This window comes from Suillus discolor (assembly GCF_016758755.1).
Source record: "Suillus discolor strain FC423 chromosome Unknown F5147scaffold_11, whole genome shotgun sequence".
NCBI lineage: Eukaryota > Fungi > Basidiomycota > Agaricomycetes > Boletales > Suillaceae > Suillus > Suillus discolor.
Genome location: NW_024541258.1, coordinates 630,448 through 650,463, shown reverse-complemented (window position 1 = coordinate 650,463; position 20,016 = coordinate 630,448). Strand labels below are relative to the sequence as shown.

The following is a 20,016-nucleotide window of genomic DNA, read 5'->3' as shown; positions in this document are numbered from 1 at the left end:
CGGGAACATGACGTGGGAACGCGCCGTCGGGGTCGAAGTGCACCTCCAGCGTTGCAGCAAACAACGATTCGCGCCTTGCCCAGGCTTGTCTTCAAGAGATTAAGCTTAAGGTTGACGGAATACGTGCTCTTGTCTCCGTTGTGGACGTGATTTGTCGATATAATTTATAGGTGTCAAACCCAATCGGCCTACGCGCAAAGCATTCCCGGATTACAAGGATATATATCATGGAGCGCGAGGAGCACATCGGCACGAATGTAACGCAACAACCAGAAGTGAACTTCCTCCGTAAAGATGCGTTAGCTTATATCGACTTCAAGAGAAAGACCAAACGGCTTGTGGGCACTATGGCGAGAAATACTTTTTTTCCAGGTGCATCTGCCCCTCCGACAGAGATTCATGTAGTATAGGGCGATTCCTCGAGGCCTCAGCCTCAACTAGCTCAGAGTGCCAGGAGCAGCTTAGCAGTCCAACGGTAAGAAATCGACGGTTTTCTACGCATGTTTGCAATCAAGTAGAGCTCAGCAGCCCTTCGCAGTGATTTCTTTACCAGTACTTGTTTATCGATGATTGTGACTTCGAGTTTTTTTATAGACAGGATATCACAAAATGCTCCACAAGATCAACTGTGCACACTCCACGGTCACCTTCGATTTGGCGTAATACCAGCGGTGATGTCATGCTCATGGTGTATCTTATTAAATAGCTGCGAGTATGCTGTGGGGCTGCACGTCCCTTGCTTCGCATCAATTCGCACTTTTCACCAATGTCCTACCCTTATTACCAGTCAACTCTACATGGATGGGGAAGCAACCAAGTGAGTCGATTACCTCGAGCACTGGGCCTTATTGAATAAGAGAAACAGCTACAATTTGGCCGTCCTCCCCCGATTCAGTTTCAGCCACAACCTTCTTGTAAGTTCTACGTCGTGTACCGATATCTTTTTCGTAAGAACTCAGCGGTTGAGCGTAGGGGGTGGATATGATTATTTCAGAGCACACGCCCCACATATAGACCCGTAAGAACAACCACGACCCACTCCAAAGCATGGCCACTTACACTTTATCTTAGTGCGATCTTCAATCAGGTGTATGGCAGAATCTCTAATGCAGATATGACTCCCGTGGGTGTAGGTATCAATGAGGCTCGTATATGGCACCGACGGGCATACGGTGGTCTTGTAAGGCATATCTTCTATCGAGTCCACCAATTGAGCGAGATAAATACATCACCAGTGTGCAATCAATGCGCTGACTCCCCAAGAAATCGGATATGCCTCGGCCTACGAAGCGCACCGAATCTGGATTCACAACCATGCGCTTTATGAGCCTTTTCGCGCAGAAATTGAGCGCCAACGAGAAGCATTCATAGGGCTTGCCGTTGCAGAAGGTATTAATTCTCGCCAGTATTTTCTTCTTCACAACCAACAATATTTGTCGTCTAGCTATCAGGATGTACATGATCGCACGCCCGGTTGATGTGGACGGTTGTATGCCAGCGTGCGAAGCTGCAGCAGCGACTGCATCACATATATTCGATGAAGTCAGTATTCGTATGTTTGATCATCTGGACAGCTATTCCATGGGCTGTTGACTAATCGCACCGATACTGATACAATACTATCATAGAACATGTCGGGTCCCGCCGGAGGTGATGTACTAGGTCACGGCGCAGGGATGGGGTACGATTCCAAAATGGATGTTGGCGCATACGGTTCAGGATTCGGAACACCCGGGATGACAGGTTCTGGCATGGCTGGTGGGATTGACCCACATGCCATCGACCATGACGCACCATACTTCAGTCAGAGCATCGGTAGACACAGGCGGCTCTCGATGCCACCCTTATATGACCCTACACGAGCACATAGCTCCAGAGCGGGAACGGTTATGCGTGGGAGCTCGCCTTACTTGGCCACTGCACCTAGTATGGGCGTAGGAGCGAGCCCTTCAATTTATGGTGGTAAGAGCCCCCTACTAGCAAGCGGGAATGGAATGGGACTTGCAAAGACGCACGGAGGTGGTTATTCTCCCTATGGTGCTGGGTCCTCTGGATATGGAGGGGCATCCCCGGTACATGTACCACCCATTTACGGCGCGTCTTCGCCATACACTGGCGCCCCGAGCGTCACAACGGTGTCCGCCTATCCAGGCAGTACGACTGTCATCCAGTTGCCCCGAAGACGCCACAGGTCATCTAGCAGACATAATAAACGCCATGATAGGCGTGCGCGGAGTGCTGAGCCGGGTATGAATACATACGCTAACCCTATGGGCAGTCCTGGAGGACCAGGAGGCTTCGTTGGAGGGGCAGTAGGAGGACTATCACGAGGTACGGCGGGTAGTTTCTATGGTAGTCCTAACAAAGGCTATGGCTACCCAGGGCATGGAGGCATGTATCGATAGTAATGCGCTTCGGACTATGATGGAGTATATCCTAAAACATTCTCGATAGTGTATATGTACTTGGAACCGATACATGCGACACATGGCAATATGTGACACTGGTTTTCGTTCAATTACGAAAGTACACATCGTCCGACCAACTAGACCACTTCTCAGCAGCTTCGAGCAATGATTCCCCCTTCTGTCTAGCAGATTCCAAGGCGACCCTATGCAAAGGGAGACGCACTGGAGGTTCATCCAAACGAGACAACTTATAGACCACTTCTGCAAACTTGGCCGGATCGCCGTCAAAATGTGTCTTCTCGATGTCAGGATAGAGAGCACGGTATTTGCGCGTAGGAAGGGATGCATTAGATGCATAAGCTGGGTGAATGGGTTCCGCCACAACGTTTTGGATTACCGACGTACGAAACAAACCTGGCTCAATTAGAGTGATCTTTATCGAGATAAATTATTTTCTAACACCGGAAATACAAGCGACCTACTTTGATATTCCACTCTGGGTCAAGTTCGCTAATATACCTTCCGACAAACATTCCAAAGCTAGTAAATGCTCAGTTGGACTTCAAAAACATAAGATGAAATTGAGAGCCTACCAGCTTTTCTATCATTCGAATGTGAGCTTACGAAGTAAAATGTGCAGAATATGCGAACTCACGCTGCAGCATAGTGTACAGTGCCAGGCTGTGGAATGATGGCTGTCCGTGAAGAAAGGTTCAATAATCGCCCGCCCACTGGACGATTTATGTCCCTGAAGCATCGTATGGCTTCGCGCATGACATTTTCTGCACCCCAAAGCAGCACATCGAACATCTCTCGTGCTGCCTTGTGGGACGCGCCTTCAGCTTCTGATACCACGCAGTATCCTGCGTTGTTCAGCACGATGTCGATACGATTAAAGTGTGAGAGGGCCTCATTGAATGCCGTGGTGATCGAGGGTGTATCTGTTACATCGAGCATGAAAGTGACGAGGCGGGAGGAGGGATATCTAGCAGTGAGGTCTTCCAACATCGAGGGCTTGCGCAGGGTAGCGAATACGTTGTCTCCTTTGGTCAAAGCGTATTCAGCAACCTCTCGTCCTAGACCAGTCGATGCACCAGTGACTGAATGCGTAAAGAAAGTTGTTAGCTTTGTTTCCTGCTCAGTTATAGAAACAAACCAACTAAACCAAACATTTGGGGAGGACATTGTTTGACGAGACTGAGCTTGGGATTAATCTGCAGAAGATGGATATGTGGACATTCGTAGTGATCACAAAACTGAGCCTTATGACTCTGAGGAAGGGATAGTAAACCGGCGCCCATCTGATCATGATAGAGCTCTTTATATAGCGAAACGACTCAAAGCGGAAATTATATGCTTCATTAATCGATTTCGCGAAGTCAGCTGAATGTCCCATTTTGAGCATCATAGATTACTAGAATTAAGGTTTAGGCACATTGTAGTCCGTTCAATTATGAAAATACACATCGTCCGACCAACTAGACCACTTCTCGGCAGCTTCGAGCAATGATTCCCCCTTTTGTCTCGCAGATTCCAAGGCGACCCTATGCAAAGGGAGGCGCACTGGGGGTTCATCCAAACGGGACAACTTGTAGACCACTTCTGCAAACTTGGCCGGATCGCCGTCAAAATGAGTCTTCTCGATGTCGGGATAGAGAGCTCGGTATTTGCGCGTAGGAAGGGATGCATTGGATGCATAAGCGGGGTGAACGGGTTCCGCCACATGGTTTTGGACTACCGATGTGCGAAACAAACCTGGCTCAATTAGAGTGATCTTTATCGAGATAAATTACTTTCCAACACCGAAAATACAAGCGACCGACTTTGATGTCCCACTCTGGGTCAAGTTCGCTGATATACCCTTCCGACAAACACTCCAAAGCTAGTAATGCCCAGTTGGACTTCAAAACCATGAGATGAAATCGAGAACCTACCAGCTTTTCTATCATTCGAATGTCAGTTTACGAGGCAAACTGTGCAGAATATGTCAACTCACGCTGAAGCATAGTGCACAGTGCCAGGCTGTGGAATGATGGCTGTCCGGGAAGAAAGGTTCAATAACCACCCGCCCACTGGACGATTTACGTCCCTGAAGCATCGTATGGCTTCACGCATGACATTTTCCGCACCCCAAAGCAGCACATCAAACATCTCTCGTGCTGCCTTGTGAGGCATGCCTTCAACTTCTGATACCATATAGTATCCTGCGTTGTTCAGCACGATGTCGATACGATTGAAGTGTGAGAGGGCCTCATTGAATGCCGTGGTAATCGAGGGTGTATCTGTTACATCGAGCAGGAAAGTGACGAGGCGGGAGGAGGGATATTTAGCTGTGAGGTCTTCCAACATCGAAGGCTTGCGCAGGGTGGCGAATACGTTGTCTCCTTTGCTCAAAGCGTATTCAGCAACCTCTCGCCCTAGACCAGTCGATGTACCAGTGACTGAATGCAGAGGAAGTTGTTAGTTTTGTTTCCTGCCCAGCTATAGAAACAAACCAACTAAACCAAACTTTCGGGGAGGTCATTACCTGACGACGTATTCTCAAACTGAGCTTGGGCAGAAGATGGATATGTGGACACTCATAGTGATCACGAAGCTGAGCCTTATGAGGAAGGGATATTAAACCGGCGCCCACCTGATCATGATAGAGCTCTTTGATAGATAACGAAGCGAATGAAAGTGGAAATTGAATGCTTCATTCGATTTCGTGAAGTCAGCTGGATGTCCCATTTTAAGCCATCACATCATGGATTACTAGAATTAAGGTTTAGGCACATTGTAGTCCCGTTCAAGATAGGCTTAAGTCGGTGCCCGGGTCCCGCACGATAACAACATTTTAGAATTGAGCATCCCTCAAGGACACATGCAAACTGTGCATGTCGAAAATCAGCGCATGCAACAAGTTTACAAAATCATGCTCGCCCCTGACAGTTTTCCTCGTCGAGATATACATCATCTGACCAACTACCGTAATCTTCGACAGCTTGCAACAACTTTTGGCCTTTGATCTTTGCCGCTTCCAACGCTGTTCTGTGCAACGGGAGATAAAACGGGGGATCTTCTAGTTGCACGAGCCTATGAATCTGGGCTGCAAACTTGTAGATGTCTCCGTCTGAAAAATGTTCAGCTCCTGGATATATGCTGCGGTACTGTCTAGAAGGTAAATTTGGATCAGAGTACGCAGGATGGACTGGCACGAGAACATTGGTCCACGGTGCAGCAGTACGGAAGCGAGCAGGTTGAATAACAGTGATCTGTGGATGATGACTTCGAGTTCGAAATTAGTATCGTGCGTAGAACGCACCTTAATGTTCCATGCTGGATCCAACTCAGCAGCATACCCTTCCGAAAGAGATTCAAGAGCTGTTTGCGATTAAATCTAAATCTCTTGAATCAAGAATAACTGGATTGTATATACCTGCTTTACTATGCAAATGTCAGTTAAAACGATGAGTGAGAAGGCGTCACGTACGCTGCGGCGTAGTGCGCCACCCCTGGAATAACTCGCAGGACTCCGCGAGACGACATTTGCAAGAGGCGTCCCCCAGGGGGTTGGTTGAAATCTCTAAACGTTGTCACAGCTTCTTTCGTCACATTTGCGGCACCCCAAAACAATGTATCGAACAAGAGCTTTGCGTCGTCATCAGGCATGCCTTCCGCTTCACCGATTATGCATAGTCCCGCATTGTTGAAAACAATGTCGATGCGGCCAAATGCCTCGCGCGCTTTGAGAAAAGCGGTACTGATTTCAGAAGGAACTGTGACATCCAGAGGCAAGATGAGAAGCCGATTCTGTGAGTACACATTTGCGAGGTCATTTAGCATAGCAGGTTTCCGCAGAGTCGCAACAACATTGTCTCCTCTCTGAAGCATGACTTCGGTAACTGCTCGACCAAAACCCGAAGACGCCCCAGTGACTAGCAACGACGATTAGCGTTTTCGGGCCACCGAGATATCCCATGCTTACCAAACCACACCTTTGGATTTGATGATGCCATAGTGGAGATAAACCGTCTTAAGAAGGAATGGCAAGCAGGTCAGCGTACGATTCCCTGAAGCTGATGACTGCCACTAAACACAGTCAAGACTTTGGCTTTGACTGCGACCCGCATCATTTTAATCTCGACCCGTGGGGTCGCAAGAATGACAATTCTGGGAATTATGTGGTGGGAATGTTTCAACACTTGGGCCTTGTACAATAGAGGCACGTGCGGGAGTCTGCGGGAGCCCGTGGTGTCACATCTCTGGGAATAATGCTCACCTCCGAAGCCATTGAAGTAGCAAGAAACGGCGGTCCGGAAAACCCTATCGTGCAAACTTGACAACAATACTAAGGTCCCTGACTCGGAAAACACGTCACGTCGCACACCTATTGATGCTTAACTGGATTTGAGTGAAATCTAACTTGAGCGAACGAAGGCGTTACTTACGATGTGCCTGACTTAGTGTTCGTTTGAAAAAATATTGTGCAACCTGCATAGCCAATTGCATTATCGTGCAGATATGGAGTGGAGCTACCTGGATATGAACTGATCCAGAAGTTAACATTCTTGTGGGGTCGTTGGATGTGAAGGAGTTCGGTGCTACGCTCTCCAGGATTTTGCAACTGTCATGGTGGCCTCATACCGCCGGTGGGGTTGACAGACGATGGCGGGAAATGTAAGGCAAGTGCCGCAAGTTCAACTTTGAACTCTGTATCAAAATTTAGACAGCAAACTTGATTGATAAGTTCACATGATTTACCTGACAAATGATGCGATGGACCTCGAGCTGAATTCGAAGAGCGTCCTTGATTCTCACGTAATTTGGCAGAGTGACTTGTTGGGCTTGCTGCAGCGCTGAACTCCGCTCAGATCAGCCGCAGTGCAGTGCGTTGAACGTTCGACCCGGTCCCAGTCGAAGTCCCCCTTTTGAGGCTCAAGTCTCCTTCCGCGATGAAACCATGCTCGACATTTCTTGGAACTACACATTGGATAAATTCTCATCTGCGAGAAGCAATTTTCACGCGTTTTATATCAGGTTATACTAGTAGGTGATGCAACATCGCAACTGCGATCTTCCGCTCAACTCATGCGTTTTCCCAATTTTACCAAGACTTACACCTTGTCTAATCGATATCTACCCACCGCCTAGGTTCGAAAAGCACGGTTTCCCCGGGACAGCGGCAGATATTGCTATGTAAATTAGCCTTTGTCACATCGGACCAGGGATCAAGTAAAAACGACTCTGGTGTCTGCTTGGTGACTCTACGCTATTAGCTTATGACACTACGTACTGTTGTACGCACTATCAAAGTCATGACACAAATAAACGACGTATTCTGCCCACTCTTCATTTTTTTGCAACAAACTCGGAGCCTCGTGGAAAGAAAGAACGTTACGCGAGTACATGGCATGGTTCCTCATTCCAATGGGTTGATGATCATTCAAAAGGAGTACTTGGATCCTTGGTCCAGGTTTTGATATGCCCCTGTGATATGGTGGTCGCGAACCGCAAATGATTTCATTCGAGCTGCCCGTTGACGTCGTCCCACAACAGGATTGATCAATGCAAGCGATCATGGAAACAATAATGTGAGCGACGGCTTCAGCATGATGCATGATGCATGAGTACCAGTACGGGCATTATATTGAACGTTGACGTTGAACTCCGGATATCCCAACATCAATCTGTCCGAGGCTGAGGCTGGCGTGACATCATTCGATCGATATGCACAGCAGACGCAATTGCTGTCGTGAAATGTGCATGATTGCGCGCGACTTCAAGAATTCAAATGAATATACTTTATAGATCTCTGAAGTTATTGCTCAGGATACAACATTGAATATTGAAAGGTCAGGACAAGGTGATGGCGGCAAAAAAAACGCGAGGCATGTACAGCAGAGTGTTTGACATGTATTTCAAACAGAGTACTTAATCTTGAGCTTGAACACTCCAAGTTCACCTGAAGATGATTCTGTTCATATACATAGGGAAACAAACATCGAAGCACATGAAGCTGAATCTGCAGTTGTACAGGGGCTAGCAATATACTGCCATGTTCAAAGTTCGCCATAAAACACTGTCTCCTCATGGTCCTCCCCGTCCTCCCATTCCTTATAATCCTCCGAGTCCCCATCGTCGGCTGGAAGCGCGCTCCATCCTCATCGCAAGCATTGTTACAGTCTTCCTAGATTTCCTCAATACGGTTACACCCATACTCTGCTACTCACAATCAGCTCAAAGACATACGTAATATGAAAACACGCACCATCTGACAGCGCAGTGCAAAAAGTTAGATGAGGTTATTCACTAGGAAAGATAATGTCACGTTCCATGTGAGGGTGAAACTTGACTGGGTTGGGTTGGGCTATCGTGGAGGAATTCATTCTGAACGCGTTGAAGTCAAAAAAAAGTAAACATTTGAAACAGACGACAGCACACACCCTATGAAAATAGGGCGTTGCTGAAGCACCGTTAGCATTAAAAACACGCGCTGTTACATTGACAGAGAGGGACTTTGTCAAAGCATCATAATCGGATAAGCGACCTAAAAGACGAGAACACGCACTCGCTGAGAGCAGGACACGGCCAGAGCACCATCAGCGTCGGGGAAGCAGGTCAAAATATGAGAACACGCACGATCTTAGAGCGGGACGCGGCGATACCATCAGCGTCGGGTGAGCAGGTCAAAAGACCAGAACACGCACTTCCTGACAGCGCTACACGGCGACACCACCATCAGCGTCGGGGAAGCAGGTCAAAGAACGAGAACACGCACTTGCTGACAGCAGGACGCGGCCAGAGCATCATCAGCGTTGGGGAAGCAGGTCAAAGGACGAGAACACGCACGATCTTAGAGCGGGACGCACCAAGAGCACCATCAGCATCGGAGAAGCAGGTCAAAAGACGAGAACACACACATGCTGAGAGCGGGACGCGGCCAGAGCATCATACCATCAGCGTCGGGGAAGCAGGTCAAAGGACGAGAACACGCACTTGCTGACAGCGGGACGCGGCCAGAGCACCATCAGCGTCGGGGAAGCAGGTCAAAAGACGATAACACGCACTAGCTGAGAGCAGCACGCGGCCAGAGCACCATCAGCGTCGGGGAAGCAGGTCAAATGATGAGAACACGCACTAGCTGACAGCGGGACGCAGCCAGAGCACCATCAACATCGGAGAAGCAGGTCAAAAGACGAGAACACGCACTTCCTGACAGCGGTACACGGCCAGAGCACCATCAGCGTCGGGGAAGCGGGTCAAAACACGAGAACACGCACTGTCTGAGAGCGGGACGCGGCCAGAGCACCATCAGCATCAGGTAAGGAGGTCAAAGAACGAGAACACGCACATACTGAGAACGGGACGTGGACAGAGCACCATCATCGTCGGGGAAGCAGGTCAAAAGACGAGAATACGCACTGTCTAGGAGTGGGATGCGGCCAGAGCACCATCAGCATCGGGGAAGCGGGTCAAAAGACGAGAACACGCACTGGCTGAGAGCCGGACGCGGCAACACCACCATTAGCGTCGGGTGAGCAGGTCAAAAGACAAGAACACGCACTCTCTGAGAGCGGGACGCGGCCAGAGCACCATCAGCGTCGGGGAAGCAGGTCAAAAGACCAGAACACGCACTTGCTGACAACGGGACGCGGCCAGAGCACCATCAGCATCGGGGAAGCAGGTCAAAAGACCAGAACACGCACTCTCTGAGAGCGGGACGCGGCCAGAGCACCATCAGCGTCGGGGAAGCAGGTCAAAAGACGATAACACGCACTTGCTGATAGTGGGACGCGGCCAGAGCACCATCAGCGTCGGGGAAGCAGGTCAAAGGACGAGAACACGCACTTCCTGACAGCGGTACACGGCCAGAGCACCATCAGCGTCGGGGAAGCAGGTCAAAGGACGAGAACACGCACTAGCTGACAGCGGGACGCAGCCAGAGCACCATACCATCAGCGTCGGGGAAGCAGGTCAAAGGACGAGAACACGCACTAGCTGACAGCGGGACGCAGCCAGAGCACCATACCATCAGCGTCGGGGAAGCAGGTCAAAGGACGAGAACACGCACTTCCTGACAGCAGGACGCGGCCAGAGCACCATCAGCGTCGGGGAAGCAGGTCAAAGGACGAGAACACGCACTAGCTGAGAGCGGGACACGGCCAGAGCACCATACCATCAGCGTCAGGGAAGCAGGTCAAAAGACGAGAACACGCACGAACTTAGAGCGGGACACGGCCAGAGCACCATCAGCGTCGGGGAAGCATGTCAAAAGACGAGAACACGCACGAACTTAGAGCGGGACGCACCAAGAGCACCATCAGCATCGGGGAAGTAGGTCAAAGGACGAGAACACGCACTGCCTGAGAACGGGACGCGGCCAGAGCACCATCAGCATCGGGGAAGCAGGTCAAAAGACCAGAACACGCACTGTCTGGGAGTGGGACGCGGCCAGAGCACCATCAGCGTCGGGGAAGCAGGTCAAAAGACCAGAACACGCACTACCTGAGAGCGGGACGCAGCAACACCACCATCAGCGTCGGGGAAGCAGGTCAAAAGACGAGAACACGCACTGTCTGAGAGCGGGACGCGGCCAGAGCACCATACCATCAGCGTCGGGGAAGCAGGTCAAAGGACAAGAAAACGCACTCCCTGAGAGCGAGACGCAGCCAGAGCACCATACCATCAGCATCTGGGAAGCAGGTCAAAGGACGAGAACACGCACTCGCTGAGAGCAGGACGCAGCCAGAGCACCATTAGCGTCGGGGAAGCGGGTCAAAGGACGAGAACACGCACTTCCTGACAGCGGTACACGGCCAGAGCACCATCAGCGTCGGGGAAGCAGGTCAAAAGACGAGAACACATACTTCCTAACAGCGGGATGCGGCCAGAGCACCAGCAGCGTGCGGGTTGGGGTTAGAGTTATTGCGCTTTCAGTTTAAAACGGCTAGGGAAGTCCCATGGGCACATACCATTTGTTGGACATGAAAGTTGCGAATGAGGTGCGTTTCTGCTTCAGTGTAGTCAATGGAAAATTGTGTTTTGGGCTTTGAACTGTATTCGCGGGAGATCTGAAATCGTCGTTTGCATATTCGACTTTTGGTTGTTAGGCGCTGTCAGCCCCAAAAAGACAAATATACTCACCAATTGATCGAGAAACCAGCCTGACGTTGAAGCGAATGCTTGGCATCAATGCGATTGACAGTGCCGCACATATAACATTGGTATTCAACTTGAGTGTCTATATCCTGTTCAAAGACAATCCTCATGACGATCGTCGTGCCTGCTTCAATTCTTGGCCATTCATGCACATGGCTTGTAAGTCGGGTCACTTGCTTGTCGTCGTCAATGCACAAATCATATTGTCCTTGTTCCATATACTGTCTCTGAATTCGAGCTTCAATCGACTTGCATTCGAACAGAACCTGGAGCATCTTATTGAGTTGCTAAAGAGAATTTGATGAGCAAGCTTCCCAATACAAATTTTACGCTGGGGAGGCAGACCTGAAATGAGGTGCAACAGGTCACTGATATCGCATGTTCGTAGCCTGTCGCATCTACCAGTTTCACACAGCCAAGTGTGACAGCCGCGGTTAACTGCGTTGCGGTGGGTCCCACGGAATCCTGCTGCCTCCGTAGGATTGCCGACCCTTGGTGGGTGTCGTAGTGACTTTCCATTTGGAACGACCACTAGCCAAACGCAGTAGTAAGTGAATCATGGTAATTTATAAAGAGTAGGAAACAACCAAAGACTCCAACAAATAACGGTCGATCTCAATGGAGCATCCGGCGATAGCTTGTGTGACGGATGCATGTTCAGGACGACGTTTTTGCAGCTTCGTCAGCTGGACAGAGGTCTCTTGCAGAATCCTAAGCACACTCGATGAGGGTAACGTCAAGAACACATCAAGAATGTGTATACCTAATTATGGAATTCCTCCGCTCTTGTTCGGAGGGATTCTGGGCGGTCGGGGCGTTGCACAGATGTGAGCCTAGTCGTTGAAGTCGTTCCCTCAGGCGATTTAGGTCTGCTTTATTCTGACTACGTCTCTGTGATGGCATATGAATCAAGAAATATCATAATAATAAAATAAACTCTCACATCTATAATTTGAAGGATTGATAATAATCCACCAATAGCGGCTTGCATAGGAGGACCGGCGATTGGAATTGCACTTGCAATGACCTGGACGACTGGTAAAAATGTCTGGACTCCGTCAGAAGCTGCACGGGAAAAGGAATCGCCATGGGAGGCTGTGGCGGAGGAAATATTGATGGAGACAAGTTGGAGACCTGGATCCCTCGCCAGAGATCCAGAGTGCACTAGTAGCGATAAATTCGAATGGAGAATGGATGAAGAAACGGGAAACTCACTAGGAATATCTGCAGAGATAGAGTCATGGCCTTCGTGGTGGGTTGTCGAGCTGCACTGTGTGCGTCTGTTCTTTGTGGGGCGCTTCGACCGAACTGCGAATACTTTGCCGAGATCGAAATCCTTGATGGAAGCCTTGACTGACAGAGAGAGCATTTTCGTCGGGTGGGTTAGATGATGGCTGGTAAGAGGTCCAGGGAATAATATAAGACGTAGAGGGTCGAAGGAGTACTTAGCAGCTGTGTAGGACACAGCTCAATCGTGCATGTACAAACCTCGTGTATGCATTATACTTACGTACATAGAGTTCTGGAACAACTTGCTGCGAGCACGCCTAGATCAGACCCTTGAAACATTGAGATATTTCAGCTCCAGCGATCGCGAATCACCGGTACCAGTGGCGGTGAACACTGAACATAGGCAGGGCCTAGGGTAGATTCGTCACGGCTCCACTTGGTTGCCGGTCCGACGAAGCCTAAATGAGGGACCTTCGTCCCAGTGTTCTGCCGGTCAGTGTACGTTTATCAAAGTTAACGTACGTTCAGCTGCGAACTTTCCCATGAATGCAAGTGAACTGAACTCGTGCAGTGCCAGATGTCCTGCTTGGATATTAGATAATCATGTCTGATTGGACGACGAAGCAGGAGTGAATGTTCAAAGTGCCGCAGTACACGGTGCGTCAACGATCGCAGAATGGATAGTACTCGACTACTACTACTACTACTATAACATCTGGTAGCACTACTCATTTTCTGAATCTACTCGTCAAGAACATCATCAACTTGAGGAAAGTCTGGATCATCAATTCCCTCTGCATCTAAGTCAAGAAGCTCGCACAACTCAAGCTCAGCATCTAAACCTCGAATAGCGACTTTATAAAAAGATCCCAACCATTCCTCCGCACAAGAATAGTCGAGTAAGTCATTGATAGCAATGCGGGAGAATGAACCACTGGCACTGGCAGCACCAACGGGGACTGAGTGCATTGGAGGCGGAATTCGGGCAAATCAAGAGAAGACGTTGGGCAATAGGATGAAGTGGCCGACGTGCTGAACCGGGATGTGACAGTCCTGTCCATATATCAATTGGATCGACTGAAACACCCTGGGGACTGTTAGCAATGTCTTCTGAACTTGGAAGAATCAGTTTGATGAAGCATACCTCCTTCTCTGCGCGCATAACCTGGGTGCTCCACGAAGTGATCCCACCACCATCCTCGGTTTGATCTCTTGCCGATCTTCACCATCGAGTTGGCATGTCGAAAGTCGGGAGTCCATCTTCGAGTTATAAGCCTTGAAGCGTGCCCTTGAACCGAACACACGAAAACCATGCGTTTATGTGAGTAATGATATGTGAAGTGGCACGAGGATAATCAAAGATTCTAGCATTGACCAGACATAGTATAGTTCGTTACAGTAGGACCAGGAAACTCCTGGATTCCAGTCGTGTTCAGATGAACGTCGACGAAGTTCGCCAGCTTTCCCACGCAATCCGGTCAATGACCGTGACCTTGGTTCACTGACCGGCAGAACACTGGACGAAGGTCCCTCATTTAGGATTTTGCCGTCGTCGTACTGCATCCGTGCCGCACCCTACATAACAAGTGTATGTCTACGTCGTCCATAAAGGTTTTGAATATGATTGTTGATTAAGCAGTCTCTCCACATACGTCGTCACCGTTATAAACTGTCTTGCCTATTAGTCAAATACCCAAGACCAAAAATAACTGCCAGCGTCTGCCAGCGCTGTGTCGTTCCGCTTACAGACCCCGCTGACGCAGTCATTAGTAATTAGCATCTTCTTCTGGAACAAGCTTCGCATTTCCCGATGTTGCTGGCAATGCTGTATAGTAGGCACATGGATTTTCGTTACTTGCTGTAGGTATTGACAGCACTGCCAGACAACCCTACCTCGGATATGACAGGTATCGCCACAAGCATCCATCAGACCCTTACGCACTATAGACAGCACGAAGTCAGTTCAACATGGATTGCAGCAGGTCATCTTATGCTCGAAGCTGCACAGGCAGGGAAATCCTGATACACCTCTTACCGAAATTATTCTCGTGAATTCTATGCAACGTGTTATCCGCTGGCTTTCATGTGATATATAATAGGAGTAAAGAAATTGGAAGGAGACACATACAGGCTTGCCTGGGATTTCGACTACTAGCACACGCAACTGAATGCCTGATCCGTTTCGTCTGCATAGCATGCCAGAGACGAATCTTTGAGCCTAGCTGAGAGGATTGGATCGGGATTAAGTGGCATGCTCAGTTCCATGTGACGGCGAGGACTATCAACATATCAGTCAAAAGGAACTGCTCAATTATAGACGGAGATCACGTACATCAACACGATGCGGCACATTGTCGAAAATGTTCCTTCTGCTTCAATGGAATCTAAACATCGAAAGCACCCATCCGATGTAGTCTTGTGGTGGTTCCGGGACAGACTTTGCTGATATCGGCCCGACCTTTCGTCGATGTCAGGAATACTCTGCAAGGCGAGGCGACGGTGAAGTTACTCCGTCAGTTGGGCTGACTGAAAGTGAATCGACAACAAAGTTCTGAAATAAATGAGGGCGTGCTTTTGTTGTGCCTCCAAAGTAGTTAAAGCAAAGCTTCGTGATCAGCACTGGGGGTACCATGATGATGGGGAAGATGGTTTCGAGATCATGATATTGGTTGGTGAAAGTCTGTCGTCTTCCATCGACATCAATGAAGGAATCGCTTCGCAATCCATCCTCTCAGGGAGTGCATAAATATCAGTAACAACGACCTCTTTTGTACTACTGGCCACTGTGTACATGAGAGCGAGCGGATGCTGCTGTTCATCAACACGACACTCCAAAGATTGATCGCGATAGACCAAGCTATGAAATGTCGTGTCAATGAAGGCCCAACTAGTACTCCTTTCTAAGTATTCTTCGTGCGAGATATCAGCTTTGGGGCAAATAAGAACACGAGACACAGGAAGCGGCCATACCCGTAGCAAGGTACAGTATCAGTACACAGACAATCAACACTGAAGACCTCCATCAGTTATATCAGCTAAGTTGCCCTTCTGCGCGAATCGGCAACAGCTTCAATGGGTGTTATCCCTACCAACTTCTCGACCACAGCCTAGATCCATTAATGTAAAATTAATTTGAAATCGCCTCAGCTGGATAGCTCCCACTAACCTGAGCTTGAGCCCAGTCTAATGCATCGTCATCGTCATCTTCTTCAACTGGCCTGATAATGTCCTCGTTCCCAGCTCCAAGACCCCACCCACCCCCACGCTGGTGATACGGCTTCGTCAGCCCTTTATCAATCCCCCCAATTTTCGGAGTCTCTCCACCCTCTCCTTCTTCTTCTTCCTCCCGCTCATCTGTCTGTGTGGGCATCGCTGCCCACCCGCCAACAATCCCAAGTACACTCGCCGCCCCAGAGGAGCCAATTCGCCCCCGTCGATCACGTGGGCGCCCGGCAGACAGGAAACTGGGCGTGGCTGCCCGAGGTGCGAGACCATGTCCATGTCCATGTGAAACCCGCTGGTTCGAGACTAGGCGGAGCAGAGACTCGATTGCCGCCTCGCCTGCCGAAGGATGGATAACAGGCGCGTGTAGTGAAAGGGGTGGAGAGGGAGAGCGGACCCGCCGCTCAGATGTGAGAACTAGTAACCTAGCGAATGCGTCACGAGGAATTAGATTTAAAATTTAATAGGGCACACACATCTGTTGCAATCTCGGTTGACGGAAGGGACTTAGCCGTGCGAGCATGTCTTTCCCATAAGGAGGGGACAGCAGATTATGTAGACGGCCATGGACAGGAAGCACGACACGATCACGAAACGCACATAGAGCGACGCTGCGAACGTCAATCGTCGGAGATAGCGAGGATAGCGCTGATGAGCCACCCAGTTTACCGCCTTGTCGCGTAGGCGAAGACGTCCGATGTTGTTTTTGCGTACGATGTAGTGAGGTCAGTAAGGGATCAGTTTGCAACGGTAATAGGACCTAAAAGATGAGCTTAGAACAGAAACACGAATCGTTATTGGGCAAAACAGCTAACCCCTTCGATATATGGGAGTATTTGGTCCCAGAAAAAGGCCCAGATCTCAGTAACACGGCCCAATAGTATTTCGTCTGATATATTAGAGAGCTTGGCGTTGAGAGTGACCATGCCTGCTGCAATAAGCTCACGCGCGTCTGTTTCGAGAGTCGCGAGAGTTTTCGAAGGGGACACAGCTAGCACCGTTTGAATATGCCGTCTTACAAGAGCGTTGAGGTCTTCTCTGTGTATACTTAGACTTTGCAGAGCAGGTGATCGCGCAACAAACGTACATGGGTACACGCAATGGCTCTTCATTGAACAGGGGGAGGACATGCACATGCAGTGTGCGCCAGGGATTATCCTTGTCCGTTATACCCGCACTTGACGCGCTGGAATGAAGCGTAGCGGCACTTGCAATGCCACTGCTAGATGGCGAAGTTGATGGTGCGAGCGCGAGAGGAGGTGCAACAGGACCTGTGGATAGTGAAGGGGTAATGCTTGGATTTAGACCTGCAAGGGTCCCGAGGCGGTGCATTTCTCGTGAAACGAGCTTCGCATCGTAAGTACGAGTGGAGGAAGGCTAAGGTAGCGAACGTCAAATATTAGATTGCATGATGCATGTGAAGCATACTTTCGAGGGAGATGTATGTGATTTGAGGGTATTCGAAGATGCGACAGAAGCCATTATAGGGATTGGGAGGCTGCGGCCTCAGTGGAATGTAACCGGTCGCTGTGCTTCAGGTGCCTCGAAGGCTAGATGGACTCGTGTAGGACTTGGTGTGGCTGTGCAACTGAGTGAACCTTGGAGATGCTTAGTCAACATGAGTCGCGACGCCCGCTCACTGATATTTGATTACTTATTAAGGAAATCGTACTCCAAAAAATAATTAATGATATTAACGCACGCATCACGTGAACGTGATATCATACCGACGTCAGTCCATAAAGCCCCTCTGTTGATGCTGGTATATAACGCCTCCTAGGGGAAATTATGCCCGTAATTCCATTCACCGATTTCTCTAACAAACACAACAATGTCCGGTACGTATTTTCACATTTTCAGACCTCTTCTTTCGATACTTAAGAGTTTGTTGTGTCTCAGGAACCTCAGAGCACACCAAAGACACAGCGCGCGTTGTTGCTGGCCTGAAAGCGGCTGTCCACAACCCGAATGTATCAGGCGAGGCAAAGGAGAACGCCTTGAAACGCCTTGAAGAGATGGGTCAGTCAGCAGACCCCATTATGCCAGCGCAGACAAAGGCTACTCAGTCGGCAGCGGCCGAGGCACACGAGAAGAATGTCCTCCGGGGCTACAAGGCAGCGACTTCTAGTACGCCGGTTGCATGCGATGGCACACCATTTTGCTGATTCGTGTAGATCCCCATGTTTCCGAGGAAGCTAAGAAACACGCCAGAGAAGTGTTGGACGCTGCTGGTATCCAGCACGATCTTGACACTTCACATTCAGAAGAGGAACACCAGCATCGTGTCCTTGCTGGATATAAGGCGGCCATCCATAGTAAGATCCGCTCCCGTACCACGCATTACTTTTTAACCGTGAACGTTTCTAGACCCAAACGTTTCAGCTGCAGCGAAGGAGCATGCCAGAGAGTTTCTTGCAGATAGTGGTGTTACCGATCTGGATTGATTGAACAAAAGCTGTACGGGATCATTGTATTTTACTCGCATCCATCGTCATTGCATTAATGGTATCATTATAATCGTCTATTGCTACTTACGTTGAGAGCTCCTCGAGTCGAGTCAAAACTCTGTCAACTCTGTCCTCCAGACCTTGCACATTCCCTGCAACTGTTCCCTTGTTAGCTTCTAAGCTGGTCTCCACGTCTCCGACGGCACTTTTGAGAGCTTCAAGAGCGTCCCTTGTCTTACGCTGCTCTTCCTCGAGCGCTGCCATCGTTCCCTGAAACTCACCCGCAGATGCATGCAGTGCAGATAGGGTACGCAAACGAGTCAATATATGTGGGATGTGAGGGAGTGAAGGAGCTAGGCGCGTTAACAGAGGGAGGAGCGCATCCTGGGTTGCAGTGCCAGGAATGACTGTTGAACCAGGCTGCTGCAATTGGCGCTTTGGTGTTTGCGCGGTTGATACCCGCTCAAGGTCCGACAACAGAAGTTTCAGTCGACGGGAGATGGAGTCGATATGCCGTGGTTGAGTCAAAAGCATCAGTTGTGAATTCAAGCGCGTGAGCATAGGAAGAAGAGGCGGCGTAATCGGCGTAGACTGAAACCTGGTTAGCAGCGCCCTGCGCCTGGCGTCGAAAAGTACATACCTCATCCAAAGTCGCGCCCACAGAGCCCACCAATTTCTCTAGTTCCCCGACTCGTTTGTCCATTTCGGCAATACCCCGAACTTCCGGAACTTCCTGCACTTTCGACTCCTTTGTCTTGTCATCCGCACTGGGCTCCTCCACGTCTTCTTTGCCGTCTTCCTTGCCGCCATCACCAAGCACAACACCAACTAATCTTCCTCTTCCCTCACGCCCCATTCTGACTTTCTCCAGCCGTCTCCGCACGTCCACTAATCCTCTTATCATCTCACCAGCATCGACACCCTCAGCTTTAAGCGCAGGATTGGACGGATCTGCAACCTCACCCTCCAAAGCAGCAAGCTCAGCTTGCAATGCCCGCAAGCGCGCAGGGAGAGGCCGCCTACTCGGTGATGGCGAACGCGATGGCGAGGACGTCGGTGACGGGGGATATACAAAGCGTGATTCCTGCCCTGAAATATGATCAGATGTCTGTAATCCGATACGTGTTCAAGAGAATACAACGCACGACGTCGTTCGGCTCTCCGAAAGTGTCTGCTCGCATCTTCCGCGCTGATCAAGTTGCTGTCGTCGAGTTCTTGTTTTGAGGTTTCTGCACTCCGCTGAGCGCGTATTCGTGGACCTGAGGGTTCGTCAGAATCCGAATCTCCTTTCTGATTGAGATTAGTTGTTCGTGGGCAGCATTCCGGGAACACGAGGAGCACTAACGTTGATCTCAGATGAGGGAAACACGTCCTCCGTTTCATAGACATCTGGTGCAGTGTCCTGTCATCAAGCAATAAGTGGAGAGATCACATGGACAGTAGCGATATTACATACGATGTCGGGAAGATTTGCATATTTGTTCGCGCTCATCGTGAGCGTTCAAACATTCACACTTTGTGCGGACTTGAGGTAAAGAGAATAACATAACTGGTCGCGTTCATGTTAG

The 20,016-nt window shown here is 49.6% G+C and overlaps 10 protein-coding genes across 10 annotated transcripts; 2 read left to right on the top strand and 8 right to left on the bottom strand.

Moving 5' to 3' along the window:
- Positions 1-354: 354 nt before the first annotated feature.
- F5147DRAFT_834879 (uncharacterized protein) lies at positions 355-2,316 on the top strand (the record flags this gene model as incomplete). Its single annotated transcript, XM_041443939.1, has 9 exons — positions 355-475; positions 539-817; positions 866-914; positions 973-1,018; positions 1,072-1,180; positions 1,236-1,389; positions 1,445-1,542; positions 1,629-2,226; positions 2,279-2,316. The coding sequence occupies exons 2-9, from the start codon at positions 767-769 to the stop codon at positions 2,314-2,316; spliced, it is 1,143 nt and encodes a 380-aa protein (XP_041296223.1). The 5' UTR covers positions 355-475; positions 539-766.
- A 198-nt stretch (positions 2,317-2,514) lies between these two features.
- F5147DRAFT_744111 (uncharacterized protein) lies at positions 2,515-3,580 on the bottom strand (the record flags this gene model as incomplete). Its single annotated transcript, XM_041439656.1, has 4 exons — positions 2,515-2,841; positions 2,891-2,948; positions 3,064-3,508; positions 3,565-3,580. The coding sequence occupies 4 exons, from the start codon at positions 3,578-3,580 to the stop codon at positions 2,515-2,517; spliced, it is 846 nt and encodes a 281-aa protein (XP_041296222.1).
- Positions 3,581-3,855: 275 nt separating this feature from the next.
- On the bottom strand, positions 3,856-4,932 carry F5147DRAFT_744110 (uncharacterized protein; the record flags this gene model as incomplete). The annotated part of the gene is made up of 5 exons (XM_041439655.1): positions 3,856-4,182; positions 4,232-4,290; positions 4,343-4,350; positions 4,405-4,849; positions 4,908-4,932. 5 exons carry the CDS (start codon positions 4,930-4,932, stop codon positions 3,856-3,858), a joined length of 864 nt encoding a protein of 287 aa, XP_041296221.1.
- Positions 4,933-5,320: 388 nt separating this feature from the next.
- Positions 5,321-6,406, bottom strand: F5147DRAFT_570754 (NAD(P)-binding protein; the record flags this gene model as incomplete). Its single annotated transcript, XM_041431007.1, has 5 exons — positions 5,321-5,662; positions 5,713-5,771; positions 5,813-5,826; positions 5,881-6,325; positions 6,376-6,406. The coding sequence occupies 5 exons, from the start codon at positions 6,404-6,406 to the stop codon at positions 5,321-5,323; spliced, it is 891 nt and encodes a 296-aa protein (XP_041296220.1).
- A 4,798-nt stretch (positions 6,407-11,204) lies between these two features.
- Positions 11,205-12,224, bottom strand: F5147DRAFT_37765 (uncharacterized protein). Its single transcript, XM_041429463.1, has 4 exons — positions 11,895-12,224; positions 11,535-11,836; positions 11,363-11,486; positions 11,205-11,260 (listed from the first exon to the last, which is right to left on the bottom strand). Exons 1-4 carry the CDS (start codon positions 12,066-12,068, stop codon positions 11,237-11,239), a joined length of 624 nt encoding a protein of 207 aa, XP_041296219.1. The 5' UTR covers positions 12,069-12,224; the 3' UTR covers positions 11,205-11,236.
- F5147DRAFT_770570 (uncharacterized protein) lies at positions 12,116-12,918 on the bottom strand (the record flags this gene model as incomplete). The annotated part of the gene is made up of 4 exons (XM_041441162.1): positions 12,116-12,260; positions 12,313-12,440; positions 12,493-12,713; positions 12,765-12,918. The coding sequence occupies 4 exons, from the start codon at positions 12,916-12,918 to the stop codon at positions 12,116-12,118; spliced, it is 648 nt and encodes a 215-aa protein (XP_041296218.1).
- A 602-nt stretch (positions 12,919-13,520) lies between these two features.
- F5147DRAFT_770569 (uncharacterized protein) lies at positions 13,521-14,008 on the bottom strand (the record flags this gene model as incomplete). Its single annotated transcript, XM_041441161.1, has 3 exons — positions 13,521-13,738; positions 13,809-13,889; positions 13,924-14,008. The coding sequence occupies 3 exons, from the start codon at positions 14,006-14,008 to the stop codon at positions 13,521-13,523; spliced, it is 384 nt and encodes a 127-aa protein (XP_041296217.1).
- Positions 14,009-15,337: 1,329 nt separating this feature from the next.
- F5147DRAFT_680581 (HbrB-like-domain-containing protein) lies at positions 15,338-17,613 on the bottom strand. The gene is made up of 6 exons (XM_041436320.1): positions 17,430-17,613; positions 17,089-17,378; positions 16,817-17,039; positions 16,478-16,761; positions 15,946-16,426; positions 15,338-15,886 (listed from the first exon to the last, which is right to left on the bottom strand). The coding sequence occupies exons 1-6, from the start codon at positions 17,481-17,483 to the stop codon at positions 15,815-15,817; spliced, it is 1,404 nt and encodes a 467-aa protein (XP_041296216.1). The 5' UTR covers positions 17,484-17,613; the 3' UTR covers positions 15,338-15,814.
- Positions 17,614-17,740: 127 nt separating this feature from the next.
- On the top strand, positions 17,741-18,517 carry F5147DRAFT_680576 (Conidiation protein 6-domain-containing protein). The gene is made up of 4 exons (XM_041436319.1): positions 17,741-17,839; positions 17,901-18,128; positions 18,176-18,316; positions 18,369-18,517. The coding sequence occupies exons 1-4, from the start codon at positions 17,833-17,835 to the stop codon at positions 18,443-18,445; spliced, it is 453 nt and encodes a 150-aa protein (XP_041296215.1). The 5' UTR covers positions 17,741-17,832; the 3' UTR covers positions 18,446-18,517.
- F5147DRAFT_680572 (Dynamitin-domain-containing protein) lies at positions 18,495-19,990 on the bottom strand. The gene is made up of 5 exons (XM_041436318.1): positions 19,905-19,990; positions 19,794-19,850; positions 19,594-19,738; positions 19,089-19,537; positions 18,495-19,039 (listed from the first exon to the last, which is right to left on the bottom strand). Exons 1-5 carry the CDS (start codon positions 19,938-19,940, stop codon positions 18,533-18,535), a joined length of 1,194 nt encoding a protein of 397 aa, XP_041296214.1. The 5' UTR covers positions 19,941-19,990; the 3' UTR covers positions 18,495-18,532.
- Between the last annotated feature and the right edge of the window lie 26 nt (positions 19,991-20,016).

Bases quoted from the DNA above. Each gene is read 5' to 3' on its own strand.
- F5147DRAFT_37765 (XM_041429463.1), bottom strand. From the start codon at position 12,068: ATGGAAAGTCACTACGACACCCACCAAGGGTCGGCAATCCTACGGAGG. The intron at 11,837-11,894 runs GTCTGCCTCCCC...AATTCTCTTTAG, and splicing joins CCTGTTGCACCTCATTTCAG to CAACTCAATAAGATGCTCCA. The intron at 11,487-11,534 runs GTGAGTATATTT...AACAACCAAAAG, and splicing joins GCTGGTTTCTCGATCAATTG to TCGAATATGCAAACGACGAT.
- F5147DRAFT_680581 (XM_041436320.1), bottom strand. From the start codon at position 17,483: ATGGCTTCTGTCGCATCTTCGAATACCCTCAAATCACATACATCTCCC. The intron at 17,379-17,429 runs GTATGCTTCACA...TCGCTACCTTAG, and splicing joins CACATACATCTCCCTCGAAA to CCTTCCTCCACTCGTACTTA. The intron at 15,887-15,945 runs GTTAGTGGGAGC...TAATGGATCTAG, and splicing joins TAGACTGGGCTCAAGCTCAG to GCTGTGGTCGAGAAGTTGGT.
- F5147DRAFT_680576 (XM_041436319.1), top strand. The intron at 18,129-18,175 runs GTACGCCGGTTG...TGATTCGTGTAG, and splicing joins CTACAAGGCAGCGACTTCTA to ATCCCCATGTTTCCGAGGAA. The intron at 18,317-18,368 runs GTAAGATCCGCT...GAACGTTTCTAG, and splicing joins ATATAAGGCGGCCATCCATA to ACCCAAACGTTTCAGCTGCA.
- F5147DRAFT_680572 (XM_041436318.1), bottom strand. From the start codon at position 19,940: ATGAGCGCGAACAAATATGCAAATCTTCCCGACATC. The intron at 19,851-19,904 runs GTATGTAATATC...GCTTGATGACAG, and splicing joins ATGCAAATCTTCCCGACATC to GACACTGCACCAGATGTCTA. The intron at 19,040-19,088 runs GTATGTACTTTT...ACCAGGTTTCAG, and splicing joins TGGGCGCGACTTTGGATGAG to TCTACGCCGATTACGCCGCC.